Source organism: Aotus nancymaae, unplaced genomic scaffold (genome assembly GCF_030222135.1).
Source record: "Aotus nancymaae isolate 86718 unplaced genomic scaffold, 86718_ANA_hifiasm-v0.15.2.pri h1tg000019l, whole genome shotgun sequence".
NCBI classification, from domain to species: Eukaryota; Metazoa; Chordata; class Mammalia; order Primates; family Aotidae; genus Aotus; species Aotus nancymaae.
Window position 1 is genome coordinate 2,499,782 of NW_026988431.1, and position 15,773 is coordinate 2,515,554.

The window sequence follows — 15,773 nt, forward strand, 5'->3', positions numbered from 1 at the left end:
GAGGCCTCACAATCACGGTAGCATGCAAGAAAGAGATGAAAACCAAGCAAAAGGAGTTTCCCCTTACAAAGCCATCAGATCTTGTCAGAGCTATTATTCACCATAATGAGAACAGCATTCACCATCATGAGAACAGCATAGACAGAAACCACTCCCATGATTCAATTATCTCCCGCCGGGTCTCTCCCACAACACGAGGGAATTATGAGAGCCACAATTATAGATGAGATTTGGGTGGGGACACAGCCAAACCATATAATTCTGCTCCCGCACCTCTAAAATCTCATGTTACAAAATCTCTCCTCCCAAATCTCACATTTCAAAACGAATTAAGCCTTCCCGATAATCCCAAAAGTCTTAACTCAGCATTAACTCAAAAGTCCACAATCCAAAGTCTCATCTGAGACAAGGATAAGTTAATTTCAGCATTAACTCAAAAGTTCACAATCCAAAGTCTCATCCGAGACAAAGCAAATCCCTTCTGCCTATGAGCCTATAAATCAAAAGCAAGTTGGTTACTTCCTAGATACAATGTGGGTACAGGTACTGGATAAATACACCCAATCCAAATGGGAGAAGTGGGCGAAAGCAAAGGCACTAAAGGTCCCATGCAAGTCCAAAATCAAGTGGGGCAGTGAAATCTTAAAGCTCCAAAATGATCTTCCTTGACTCCACGTCTCACATCCAGGTCACATTGATGCAAGGGGTGGGTTCTTATGGTCCTGAGCAGCTCTGCCCCTGTGACTTTGCAGGGTATGGCCTTCCTCCTAGCTGCTTTCACAGGCTAGCATTGAGTGTCTGCAGTTTTTCCAGGTGCACAGTGCAAGCTGTCAGTGAATGTACAATTCTGGGGTCTAGAGGACAATGGCCTTCTTCTCATAGCTCCACTTGGCAGTGGGGGCTTCAAGCCCACATTTCCCTTCTGCACTGTCCCAGCACAGGTTCTCTTTGAGGGCTCCACCCCTCCAGCAAACTTCTGCCTGGACACCCAGGCATTTCCATACGTTCTCTGAAATCTAGGCTGAGGTTCCCAAACCTCAATTCTTGACTTCTGTGTACCTGCAAGCTCAACACCATGTGGAATTTGCTGAAGCTTAGGGTTTGCAACCTCTGAAGCCATGGTCTGAGCTGTACCTTGGCCCCTTTTAGCCATGACTAGAGCAGCTGGGAGGCAGAGCACCAAGTCCCTAGGCAAAACACAGCAGGTGTGGCCCTGGGCCTGGCCGATGAAACCATGTTTTCCTCTTAGGCCTCTGGGCCTGTGATGGGCGGGGCTGCTGCAAAGATCTCTGATGTGCCCTGGAGATATTTTCCCCATTGTCTTGGCATTAACAGTTGGCTCTTTGTTACTTATGCAAATTTCTGCAGCCAGCTTCAATTTCTCCTCAGAGAATGGGTTTTTCTTTTCTATCGCATTGTCAGGCTGCAAACTTTCCAAAGTTTTACGCTCTGTTTCCCTTTTAAAACTGAATGCCTTTAACATGCCCAAGTCACCTCTTGAATGCTTTGCTGCTTAGAAATTTCTTCTGCAGATACCTAAATCATCTCTGTGACTTAAAAGTTTCACAAATCTCTAGGGCAAGCTCAAAATGCCATCAGTCTCTTTGCTAAAACATAGTAAGAGTCACCTTAACTCAATTTCCCAAAGAGTTCCTCATCTTCATCTGAGACCACCTCAGCCTGGATTTCATTGTCCATATCATTATCAGCATTTTGGTCAAAGCCATTCAACAGGTCTCTTGGAAGTTCCAAACTTTCCCACATGTTCCTGTCTTCTCCTGAGCCCTCCAAACTGTTCCAGTCTCTGTCTGCAACCCAGTTCCAAAGTGCTTCCACATTTTGGGTATCTTTTCAGCAGCACTCTACTCTACTAGTACTAATTTACTGTATTAGTCTGTTCTCATGCTGCTGATATAGACATACCTGAGATTGGGTAATTTATAAAGTAAAAGAGGTTTAATGGATTCACAGTACCATGTGGCTGGGGAGGCCGCACAATCTTGGCAGAAGGTGAAAGGCACATCTTACATGGCGGCAGGCAAGAGATAAATGAAAACCAAGAGAAAGGGGTTTCCCCTTATAAAACCATCAGATCTTGTGAGACTTACTCACTACCATGAGAACAGTATGAGAGAAACCACCCCCATGATTCAATTATCTCCCACTGGGGTTCTCCCACAATACTTGGGAATTATGAGAGCTACAATAGAGATGTAATTTGGGTGGAGAAACAGCCAAACGATACCAACATTTATTATCAAATTTTAAAATTATCAAAGAAATATGATCCATTACAGGTTACATTTTAATTCCTATTTTGTACTTTATAACACATGTGTTATTTCTCCATTATGTTTCTCATAAAGATAGCTGAGTGAAAGTTTATTTTCACTTAAAAAGGGAACAATCCTTATATTCAAACTGGGGTTTTATCCCCTCAGTCTCACCTCTCCCAGCCTCTCTAACTCTTTCATCTCTTCTGGCTATTCCTTCATAACTTTATCAACAACAACAAAAGCAAACACTTAAATAGTACTTTTTTGTGTTCATCTATTATTAAGCACCTTTCATATATTAACTTATAACTCATTTATCCTTAACAATCTGTAAGGTAGTAACTATTATTATCTTTATTTGACCCATGAGGACATTAAGGCATACAGACATTAATTTATCCAAAGTTACACAGTATTAAGGGAGCAAGAATTGAATCCTGGTAGCTTGGCTCTGGAGTATGTACTCTTACCCTCAACGTCAGGCACCTTTTATTCATGGTTCCATTACCACAAATTGTAAGTCTGTTTCTATATTCTTCTCTCAAGATCAAGACTTATCTCCAAAACTTTAAAAAGAACATGGTGGCTCACGCCTGTAATCCCAGCACTTTGGGAGGCCAACGCAGACAGATCACCAGAGGTCAGGAGTTCGTTACCAGCCTGGCCAACATGGTGAAACCCCGTATCTACTAAAAATACAAAAAGTTAGCCAGGCATGGTGGTGGGCACCTGTAATCCCAGCTACTCGAGAGGCTGAGGAAGGAGAATTGCTTGAACCTGGGAGGTGGAGGCTGCAGTAAGCCGAGATCATGCCACTGTACTCCAGCCTGGGCAACAAAGCAAGACTCCATCTCAGAAGAAAAAAAGGGAAAGAAAACATGGTTAAAGTCCAAACTGATTTTCACAAATTTTTCTCTAATCCCATTTTAATCGTATGCTATTAAATTGCTTACACTGTATAATATACGCTCCTTACAGCAAGGTTTTTATTCAACTTTGCATCATAATGGATTAGCACAAAACTTAGCATTTATCTTTTCAATGCTTAATAAATGTATGGTGAGTGAAATTTGCTTTGATTTCCACAAAAATAGTAAGGTAGAATTAGAACAAAATAAATTCCAAAGCTTCCAGCTCTTGTATCCTGGAATTGTTTTGTGGGGAGGGGAGTATCCTGGGTTTTTTTTACATACAATCTTTTTAAGTTTTTTTTTTTCAAGTTAAACTAGCATTAGCTGTGTTCTGTTTACAGCTGCCAAGTATAATTATGACCCCTAACAATTATGGTTTTACTTTTAATTTACTCAATAACTGGATTATTTTTATTTACAAAATGTATAATCCCCATAATAATCTGTACAGAACTAAAGTAGGTAGTATGCTTATAAAACTTTGCTTTTAATGATTCCCAGCAAATACCACCCAAAAAATACATTTTAGATATAATATGAAAAATAACTGCTACTCTCCTTACTCAACTCACTGCAGAAAAGACAGATAATACCATAAATAAACTGTTCCAGTGACATTTCAAAACCCTTCATCAATATTAGAAACTGACTTCTCTGTGCTTAAATTACTAACCTGATTTAGTTAATACAGCCCTTGAGGTAAAATTCCTATTTCTAAACTAAAAACCAAGTCTCATTTATTATACACTTAACACATACTCACTGTATTTGGAAAGCAGAAGTATAAAAAAAATCATTGGTAATCCTTACTGTCTGCTTTTTATTAACATTTTCCTGTATCATCAAAAACTCAAAAAGATTAAATTTAAAGGCTGCCTAATATTCCATATAATATTCCATATGGCAACACTGAAATTAAAAAATCATTTCCCTATTGGTCATTTAAGTTAGTTTCATATTTTCACAATTACAAGTTATACCACAGTAAATATCCCTAAATTTGTCTTTATATCTTTAATTTCCTTATGACATGAAGGCAAATTATGATAAACTTTAATCAAATTAGAAAGCTTAAATCACTTCACATCCCATCAGTGTTACTGTGATCCCTGCAAGCCATTCTTTCTACAAATACAACATAATGTTTGGGTATTCCTCTTAAAACAGTAAAATCCTATGTATAACATATTTTTGTTAAACATTTACTTCCCAATATAGTGAAATTCACCAAGTCAAAAATATCTCTTAACAGAAAATTAAGTTTTTCCTCCCAAAATTTTGAGACGGCCTCCCTTCTCAGTTTTTCTTACACCTCCCTTGCTCGATTCCCATGCCACTCTTCTACCAATATTCATCCACATAACTTCCCATGTGCCTCCTTTTCCACGTGTGAACACACTCTGACTGTTCTCTGTGGTTGTGTTACAATTCACTATAAGGACACGTGCAAAAAATATACTCAAAGAGGAAAACATTTTTTCATAATTATTTAAAATAATTTATTTCGAAGTCATTTAGTACTTACAACTGAACTTTTAGTTGATATAATTATGAGTTTGACATTTATCAATCTTTTTACCTAAACATTTCTGTTCAAGGGGAGGGAGAGCAAAAGACAAAGCATGTTACATGCCAAAATCAAAGAACTTTATATACAAACACTTTACAGTGCTTCCATAGTTTTTTGGACCATTAAGTTAGGAGAAATTGAACTTAACTCCTGACCCACTCTGGATGAAGGAAGAGAAACACTTTGCTCTACCATACTACTTTCCATCCCTTTAGAAGTAAACCTTATGAAAGCAGACTAGAAATCATCAGAAGTACTCCTGGATAATTATAAGTAAAAGAAACAAGTGGGGTAGAGTGGAGAATGTGGACATTATGAGCATCAGCCTGATATATATCCCTAACCCATTTTATTTTTCTTTCTTCTCAAAATACTTTCAAGAGTCAACCAAAGTAATATGGATTTCATGCTTTTCTAGAACGACCCCCCCAAAAAAAAAAATCCCAGTTATCAAATACAAGGTATTTTCTCAAATTCTAATCCTTTTAAATCTTGGTGGTAAAGTTAAATGGGAGCTGGACACTGCTTGAATTTTAAACTTTTATGTAGAATATACTTCCATCTGACCATTTTTAACAACATATTTATTTGACTACTTCTGGTATCTCCTTTGGCTCTTCTTCCTGAATCACGGCATTTCATAAAGTATATTTCTCAAACTTCTCACAGCTGTATTCCTCTGACCATTAAATTTCAAAGATCCCCAATTTTTTAAATTAGACAACATAACAACCAAAAAACGCCCTCTTAGTTCCTTCACTATAACCATTTAACCAAAAAAAAAAGTTCAATCTATTATTTATTATTCTCCTTTCTGGATCCCAACTACTGTTTATAGTATTTTCAGGGTAGAGATTTATGTATTTCAGCAGTAAGGTTATTTGTTTTTATGGGAGGCACACAGATTTGGTGGTTTTTCGCATCATGAGCCATTCATTCACTCGTTTGTTCGTTTGTTAATTAATTCATTCATTCATTCAGAAACAGGTCTCCTTCTGTCACGCAGGCCGGACTGCAGGGGCAAGATCATAGCACATTGCAGCCTTGAACTCCTGGACTCAAGCCAAACTCTAGCCTCAGCCTCCTGAGTAGATGAGATAAGAGGTGTGAGCCACTACTGCTGGCTCATCATAGACTTTAAAGCCAAAATCTGAGTTCAAGCCTCAGCTCCATTACTAGCCACATGATCTTTAGCAAATTATGTCTCCACTTGTTTCCTCATCTGTAAAATGAGAGTAATGATAGTACCTACCCTCACAGTAACGTTATAAAGATTAAATTAAAAAGCATGCTGAAATGGCTATAAATGTAATTAATATGTATTTTTTGAGATATAATTCATATACTATAAAATTTACCTTTAAAAAAACCTATCATGTAATGGTTTTTAGTGTATTCACAAGGTTGTGCAACCATCACTACTATCTAATTCTAAAATATTTCCTCATCCTCAAAAGAAACCCCATATCCATTAACAGTCACTCCTCTCCTCTCCTCTCCACTATTCTCCCCCTCCCAAATTCCCAGGCAACCACTAATCTATACTTTCTGTTTCTATGGATTTGCCTATTCTGGACATTTCACACTAACAGAATCATATACTATGTGGCCCTTTATGTCTGGCTTTTTTTTATATAATGGCATGTTTTCAAGTTTCATGTTGTAGCATGTATCAGTATTTCATTCCTTTTCATGGCTTAATAATATACCATTGTATGAATATACCATATTTTATGGTTTCATAAAGTCGACAGACATTTTGGTTGTCTTCATTTTTTGGTCATTATGATAATAAATGCTGCTATGAACATACCTAAGATTGGAACTGCTTGGTCATATGACAAATCCATGGGAAACATTTGAGAAACTGCCAAGTTACTGGGGCTTTTGAAACTGAACTTAAGATTTATCTTCATATTATTGTTTTACAACATTATTATAATAGAATTGTACTATTTTACTAAGACACTGCTTTCAGTTCACAATTGCTCTCTGGATCCTTCAATCCATAAATGTTCTAACTCTATCATGGAAAGTAAGATCTTAGGTGAAACATCATCTACCGCTAAGCATCACAGTGAAAATGCTTGTTTTAGAACCTGTAGAGAAAAATGAAGATTTTTCTACAGACAACAGAGACTCAATCTATTGGTACATTATACCAAAAGGGCTTTTGAAAGTTTATTAAACTGCTTACTTTGAGGATGTCAATGTCTTACAATGAGTAAATTGAATTCTATATACAAATGTGAATGATTTTCATGATAAAAATTCCCATTCCCCAAAATTAAGGGGGGGAAAAGAAATTAAACCCAAACTAATTTCTACAAAAATAGAAAAAAAAACTTATCAAGGAAAAGTTGGTGACAAAGCACTTATATAAAAATGCCTGACCTTCTTTATCAATATAAACAGCAAAATGAACACAAAATTATTTTTACCATTTCATGCACAATATTAATCAAACAAATATCTCTTCAATAAAAAAAATACACAAAACATCTCTTAGTTGTCAGATGTCAAAAATCAAATTACTTACCTATATAAACTCTTTTGCTGTATCTCTGCATCAGTAACAACACAAATACATGCAGTGGAATAAGATTGATGATAAACACATAACCACCCCAAGCAGAGACCTATGGGAAAAGAAGTGCTAAGTTAAATTTATATTTTTCCTTTTTAAAATAAGTGTGTTTAGGTATCTAAACATACAATGAGCAAATATAAACACAAAGATTTTGGCAATTTTGAGAAATGCTTAATTAAGAACTTACTAACCTATGAAGAATGTATTCCTCATTCTTATTGATTATTAAAAAAACATGATCCTACAAATCCAGTATGCTTTTCCAAATTCACTGGAGAAATGTTCAAATTAAATTAGATTTCATAGAGAAGCTGAGAGTATTATAATTTGTAAATTGTCAGTAAACAAGCTGGCATGGAGACAAGGAGTTTTAGGATACAGATCATAAATTTTTAAAATAAAAAAACCGATTTTACTTCACCCATTTTTGATGACAAATTTGTTGTAAGAAAGGTCACTAAGAGTAAGAGCAATGAAAGGACCCGTTGACAACTAAAAAAAATTCAGATGACATGAATATGCTTTGAGAGTCTCAAAATTAAAAGTGCTAGTTGGGCATAAATTTTTTTCTGAGAAATGGATTACAAAGCAAGATCCAATGTTTGGCCTATACAATACATACTATTTAACCAGAATAATTAAGGATGTTTTTGGTCTAAATTAATGAATATTCTAAAGAGAATGTTTATTCTTGACCAATAGAATTAATTAATTTTTTGGTACACTGAGTAAATAATAAGCTCTTGTCAACATCAAAGTTCTTAAATGCCCTCTATTAGAGCTTGAAAGGCTCATTTGTATCAGTAGCCACTTTAGCAGACTATATGCTAGCATATCATTCCAATAATGCTGCTCTAACTTAAAATATTTCAGAACTCCTTGTGGAGAACTGCCATCAGTTTTCAATACAAATATCAGTTTTCTGCCTTAGTCACATGCTGCTTTTCATAAAAAACAATGTTATTCTAATAGCGCACCAGTCCTTACTGAAAGACTTCTGGTTACTTTCAAAATCTCAAAGAGCACAACTTTGATATTACTAAGTACAACTACCTAGAAAGTGTCCCAGGCTCTAATCACTTTAAAGGAGCCACAGATAACTTGGATGCGCATTTTCTATGACGTTTGTTTCCAAAAAACAAAAGATTAGCTCAAATTACAATTTTCAGCACAAGACTACTATATAGGCTATGGTACAGAAAAAAGAGGAAGAATAAAGGGGTAATACTGAACCCCAATCTTAAGAAACCTGTTTAAAAAAATATGAAGATAATTCATAGGTTGACCTAGAGGATATGACCATTATTTCAGTTATGACTCTAGGGATCTACTACTACAATTATGAAAATTAAGCATAGTATCAACATGCTACCTTATCTACTCTGTTCACTTAAGAACAAAGAAAAGCTAAAACCAATCTGAAAGTGAATCTGATGTTCTGAAAAGTACTTGCTGATCTTATGCATGATCTTTACAGGGATTTATTTCTTTTCTGGCCCACGTAAATTCATTTTAAGAGTTCTCCTTCATTTACTTTAAGGAGTGAAATGAGAGCAAATGGGCCAAAAGAACATTCTTTCTACAATTTTTTCTCATTCAATCTGTTTTTTCAGTTAACTCTTTACTTAGGCTATCTTTTTTTACCAAGACTTCAAAGTACTCTTATTTCTCTGCTCTAAGTTCACTTCACTAAATTGTTTAGATAACGTCTGTTAAAAACTCAGATTATTTTAACATTAAGCAGTTACCTAGTCAATTCCAATACAGAAAAACCAATTTTTAATATCAGTTCCAATATGGAAAAACCAATTTTTAATATCAGTTCCAATACGGAAAAACCAATTTTTAATATTTAAATTGAGTGTTAAGTAAAAGCTTATTTTATCTAAACATGGTTCCATGCTCGATATTTGACAGGCAAAGTTTCCTGTTCTTTTTTAGTATGCAATCTAACTTGAAAAACATTTTACTTGTCAGAGTAATTTTAAAAATAAAGTTAGGGGCCAGGTGCCCTGGCTCACACCTGTAATCCTAGCACTTTGGGAGGCTGAGACAGGCAGCTCACTTGAGGTCAGGAGTTTGAGATCAGCCTGACCAACATGGTGAAACCCCGTCTCTACTAAAAATACAAAAATTAGCCAGGCATAGTGGCACACGTCTGTAATCCCACCTACTTGGGAGGCTGAGGCAGGAAAATAGCTTGAACCCAGGAGGCAGAGGTTGCAGTGAGCTGAGATCACACAACTGCACTTCAGCCTAGGTGACAAAGCGAGACTCTGTCTCAAAACAAAGTAATAAAATAAAACAAAGCTAGGAAGAATAGAAAAATAATATTTAAATTTAAGTCATTAAAAAGTTAAAAGAGGCGCAGTGGCTCTCGCCTATAATCCCAGTTCTCTGGGAGGCTAACGTAGGAGGATTGCTTAAGGCCAGGAGCTTAAGACCAGCCTGGGCAACATAGTGAGAAACTATCTCTACAAAACATTTTTAAAAATTAGCCAGATGTAGCGGCACATACTTGTAGTCTTGGCTACTTGACAGGCTGAGGTGGACTTAAGTCCAGCAGTTCAAGGTTACAGTGAGCTATGATTGCACCAGTGCGCTCCAGATTGGACAACAGAGAGAGACACTGTCTCTAAAAAAAATAAATAATGCGCTCCAGATTGGACAACAGAGAGAGACACTGTCTCTAAAAGAAATAAATAATAGGCCGGGCGTGGTGGCTCACGCGTGTAATACCAGCACTTTGGGAGCCCAAGGCTGGCTTATCACAAGGTCAGGTGTTCAAGACCAGCCTGGCCAACATGGTGAAATCGCGTCTACTAAAAAGACAAAAATTAGCCAGGCATGGTGGCAGGCACCTGTAATCCCAGCTACTCAGGAGGCTGAGGTAGAAGAATCGCTTGAACCCAAAAGGGAGAGGGTGCAGTGAGCCAAGATTGTGCCACTGCACTCCAGCCTGCCTAGGCGACAGAGCAAGACTCCATCTAAAAACAAAAACAAAATCTAAATATTCTTAAAAAAATTTTTTTTAATTCTTAAATAATTAAAAAGTTTAAGTATTTTGAAAGTGGTACACCTGAAAACATTTTGTTTTACTTGCTTCAGATACTTTATTTTAGGGGTTAAATATTAGCCCTCTCCACCAAAGCATGTTATACAGGACCTACCAGTAGGAGAAGGAAAGAGGATGGTAGTAATGGAAGATTACATTAAGGCCAGGCGCATTGGCTCATGCCTGTAATCCCAGCACTTTGGGAGGCTGAGGCTGGTGGATCACGAGGTCAGGAGTTTAAGACCAGCCTGGCCAAGATGGTAAAACCCCGTCTCTACTAAAAACACAAAAACATTAGCCGGGCATGGTGGCACGTGCCTGTAATCCCAGCTACTTGGGAGGCTGAGGCGGAGAATTGCTTAAACCCAGGAGGCAGAGGTTGGAGTGAGCCAAGATCGCACCACTGCACTCCAGCCTGGGCAACAGAGCAAGATTCCATCTCAAAAAAAAAAAAAAAAAGAAAGATTATATTAAACAAAATAAAAATCCTACAGATTTCAGGAGAAAGAAAGAGAAGAACTGTTTAAATCTGTTAGACTTCATGTAATCTCAAATATGAAATCTTACCATATAGAAATAGGATAAGCAGCAGCACATTGTCCAAAACACTGACCCAGTTTTTACAGATTTTACCTAAAAAACAAAAGCAACTGATATAATAAAAATGTTTACAAATGCTCTTGCTGAATTTTAAAAAGGTAAATGCTTAGTAACCATGTGCTACAAAAAGTCAAGGTTATTTTAAAAAGTACTATGGCTAATCAGATATGCAGATGTACTTAATATATGCATTTAAAACACTGAGTAGCACACTGAGACATTTTAAGAATAGCTCTCATTCTTTGTTATTTAGTTTTCAGTAAAAATAATCATCTTTTTAAAAACAAATTACATATTTTCATTTTCTGAAAAGTCTCTTGCCCTCACTGATATCCACACGCCATGCCCCAGGTCATCATGGCCACCTCCCAACCCTTCCCCTGAGGTATCTACACTTCAGAGTGGTCTATTGCTTGTTCAGCAGCACCACACCAGTTCAATGGGCTGAACTACACCCTATGCAATGAGGTCTGAAAACCTTCCAAGTTTGCCCTTTCTTGGGTGCACTCCCTTACACTTAGTGATACCATATAGAGTTTCCTTCTATTTTACTTTTATCATAATTAATACTTCTTTCTCTCTCCTAACTGAACCCAGGCTACTATAATCTATTACAATAAAACCAAGGTATATTTTACAACCACTAAATACCGTTCATATCCTGAAATTTCCTCAGACTCAATCCAATTGGCTGAAAGAGATAATGTAAAGCAAACATATTCTTCAGTACTAACACACAGAAAACTGTGCTAGGCTATGCTGGACATAAACTATAACTCAGTTCTGTATTAGGGAGATAAGATATAAAGACAAGAACTTGAGTCAAAGCATAACATAAAAGCAACCCTATGGTAAGTATAAACATGAGTACCAAAAGGTCCTTATAGAGCCTGAATGCTAAAGACAGGAAAGCAGTTCTGGCTGGGAAAAAATTACCAGAAACTCTACTGAGGTGGTGGCTTTGGGCAAAACTTTAGGGCAATAAGGCACGAAAGATGCAAGGCATCCAATCAACCACCCACAGTGGATTCAGCAGCACACACAGATGGAAGCAGCAGAGGTGTAGAATTTAAAAACTCTAAGCCCACAAAAAGCTCACAATCTACAGGAGGAAGTCAACTGAAAACCAAGTAATCAATTAACCCTATTTCATAGAATCTATGACCATCACTCTTAACATACATCCTAATTTCAGAGATGCCAAAATCTGGGGAGAAAGTACACATCTTAGAATTGAAAGGTTTCCGCTGGCAAGACAGTCAAATAGGAACAGCTCCGGTCTGCAGCTCCCAGTGAGACTGATGCAGAAGGTGAGTGATTTCTGCATTTCCAACTAAGGTACCTGGTTCATCTCACTGGGACTGGTTGGACAGTAGGTACAACCCACGAAGGGTGAGCCAAAGCAGGGTGGGGCGCTGCCTCACCCAGGAAGCACAAGGGGTCAGAGAACTCCCTCCCCTAGCCAAGGGAAGCCTTGAGAGACTGTACTGGGAAGAACGGTGCATTCTGGCACAGATACCGTGCTTTTCCCACGGTCTTCACAACTGGCAGACAAGGAGATTCCCTCAGGTGCCTATGCCACCGGGACCCTCGGTTTGAAGCACAAAACTGGGCAGTCGTTTGGGCAGACACCAAGCTAGCAGCAGGGATTTTTTTTCCCCCACACCCCAGGGGCACCTGGAACAACAGCAAGACAGAACAATTCACTGTCCTGGAAAGGGGGCTGAAGCCAGGGAGCCAAGTGGTCTGGCTTGGCGGGTCCCAATCCCACAGAGCACAGCAAGCTAAGATCCACTGGCTTGAAATTCTCGCTACTAGCACACTAGTCTGAGGTCACTTGGGACGCTGGAGCTTGCTAAGGGGGAGGGGTTTCCTCCATTGCTGAGGCTTGAGTAGGTGGTTTTACCCTCACAGTGTAAACAAAGCCACCAGGAAGTTCGAACTGGGCGGAGCCCACAGCCCCTCAACAAGGCCCTGCCACCACTCTGCCTCTCCAGACATCCCACTGTCAAGATTAAGACAGATCAAAGAGACAGAAAATTAACAAGGATATCCAGGACTTCAACTCAGCTCTGGACCAAGTGGACTTAACAGACTTCTACAGAACTCTCCACCCCAAATCAACAGAATATACATTCTTCCCAGCACCACATCACGCTTATTCCAAAAGTGACCACATAATTGGAGGTACAACACTCCTCAGCAAACGCGAAAAGAATGGAAATCATAACAGTCTCTCAGAGCACAATGCAATCAAATTCGAACTCAGGCTTGAAAAACTCACTCAAAACCACATAGCTACATGGAAACTGAACAACCTGCTCCTGAATGACTATTGGGCAAATAACGAAATTAGGGCAAAATAAAGAAGTTATCTGAAACCAGTGAGAACAAAGACAACGTACCAGAATCTCTGGGTGTAGAGGGAAATTTATAGCACTCAATGCCCACAAGAGAAAGCAGGAAAGATCTAAAATCAATACCTTAACATCACAATGAAAGGAACTAGAAAGCTAGCAGAAGACAAGAAATAACTAAGAACAGCAGAACTGAAGGAGGCAGAGACACGAAAAATCCTTAAAAAAAAAAACAAAAAAAAACAATGAATCTAGGAGCTGATGTTTTAAAAAAATCAAGATAGATAGAACGCTACCCAGACTAATAAAGAAGAAAACGAAGAATCAAATAGATGCAAAAAAAAATGGTAAGGGGGATATCACCGCCAATCGCTCAGAAACACAACTACCATCAGAGAATACTATAAACATCTCTACACAAATAAACTAGAAAATCTAGAAGAAATGGATAAATTCTTGGACATATACACCCTCCCAAGACTAACCCAGGAAGAAGTCGAATCCCTGAAGAGACCAATAACAAGTTCTGAAGTTGAGGCAGCAATTAATAGCCCACCAACCAAAAAAAGTCCAGGACCCGACAGATTCACAGTCAAATTATAACAGAGGTACAAAGAGCTGCTATCATTCCTCCTGAAGCTATTCCAAACACTAGAAAAAGAGATAATACTCCGTAACTCATTTTATGAGGCCAGCATCATCCTGATACCAAAACCTGGCAGAGACACAACAAAAAAAGAAAATTTCAGATCAATATCCCTGATGAACATTGATGAAAAAATCCTCAATAAAATACTGGCAAACCAAATCCAGGAGCACATCATAAAGCTTATCCACCACCATCAAGTTGGTTTCATCCATGCGATGCAAGGCTGGTTCAACATACACAAATCAATAAACGTAATCCATCATATAAACAGAACAAACAACAAAAACCACATAATTATCTCAAAAGATGCAGAGAAGGTCTTTGACAAAATTCAACAGCCCTTCATGCTAAAAATGCTCAACAAACTAGGTATTGATGGAACATATCTCAAAATAATAAGAGCTATTCAGGACAAACCCACAGCCAGTATCATACTGAATGGGCAAAAACTGAAAGCATTCCCTTTGAAAAGTGGCACAAGACAAGGATGCCCTCTCTCACTACTCCTATTCAACAAAGTATTGGAAGTTCTGGCCAGGGCAATCAGGCAAGAGAAAGAAATAAAGAGTACTCAAATAGGAAAAGAAAAAGTCAAATTTTCTCTGTTTGCAGATGACATGACTGTTTATGTAGAAAACCCCATTGTCTCAGCCTAAAATATCCTCAAGCAGATAAGCAACTTCAGCAAAGTCTCAGGATACAAAATCAATGTACAAAAATCACAAGTATTCCTATACACCAATAACAGACAAACAGAGAGCCAAATCACGAGTGAACTCCCATTCACAATTGCTACAGAGAATAAAATACCTAGGAATACAACTTATAAGTAATGTGAAGGACCTCTTCAAGAACTACAAACCACTGCTCAAGGAAATAAGAGAGGACACAAACAAATGGAAAAACACTCCATGTTCATGGATAGGAAGAATCAATATCATGAAAATGCTCAAAGTAATTTACGGATTCAATGCTATCCCCATCAAGCTACCACTGACTTTCTTCACAGAATTGGAAAAAACTACTTTATATTTCATACGAAATCAAAGAAGAGCCCTCATGGCCAAGACAATCCTAAGCAAAAAGAGCAAAGTTGGAGGTATCACACTACCTGACTTCCAACTATACTACAAGGGTACAGTAACCAAAACAGCATGGTACTGGTACCAAAACAGATATATAGACCAATGGAAGAGAAGAGAGGCTTCAGAAATAACAACACACATCTACAACCTGACAAACCTGACAAAAACAAGCAATGGGGTAAGGATTCCCTATTTAATAAATGGTGTTGGGAAAACTGGCTAGCCACATGCAGAAAGCTGAAACTGGATCCCTTCCTTACACCTTATACAAAAATTAACTCAAGAGGGATTAAAGACTTAACCCTAAGACCTAAAACCATAAAAACCCTAGAAGAAAACATACGCAATACCACTCAGGACACAGGCATAGGCAAAGACTTCATGACTAAAACACTAAAAGCAATGGCAACAAAAGCCAAAATTGAGAGAGAGGATCTAATTAAACTAAAGAGCTTCTGCACAGCAAAAGAAAATAACATCAGAGCAATTTCTGCAATCTATCTATCTGACAAAGGGCTAATATCCAGAATCTACAAAGAACTTAAACAAATTTACAAGAAAAAAACAATCTCATCAGAAGTGAGCAAAGGATATGAACAGACATTTCTCAAAAGAAGACATTTATGCAGCCAACAAACATGAAAAAAAGCTCATTAACAGAGAAAAAAAGCTCATATGAA

General features: G+C 37.8%; 1 protein-coding gene across 1 annotated transcript in view; it reads right to left on the reverse strand.

The window, feature by feature from the left end:
* Positions 1-15,773, reverse strand: part of STT3B (STT3 oligosaccharyltransferase complex catalytic subunit B) — a 102,782-nt gene that overhangs the window by 28,696 nt on the left and 58,313 nt on the right. Inside the window, exons 4-5 of the mRNA XM_012435510.2 lie at positions 10,970-11,035; positions 7,297-7,396 (exon numbers count right to left, since the gene is read on the reverse strand). Of these exons, the coding sequence (XP_012290933.1) occupies positions 7,297-7,396; positions 10,970-11,035 (166 nt within the window). The remainder of the gene's footprint in view (positions 1-7,296; positions 7,397-10,969; positions 11,036-15,773) is intronic.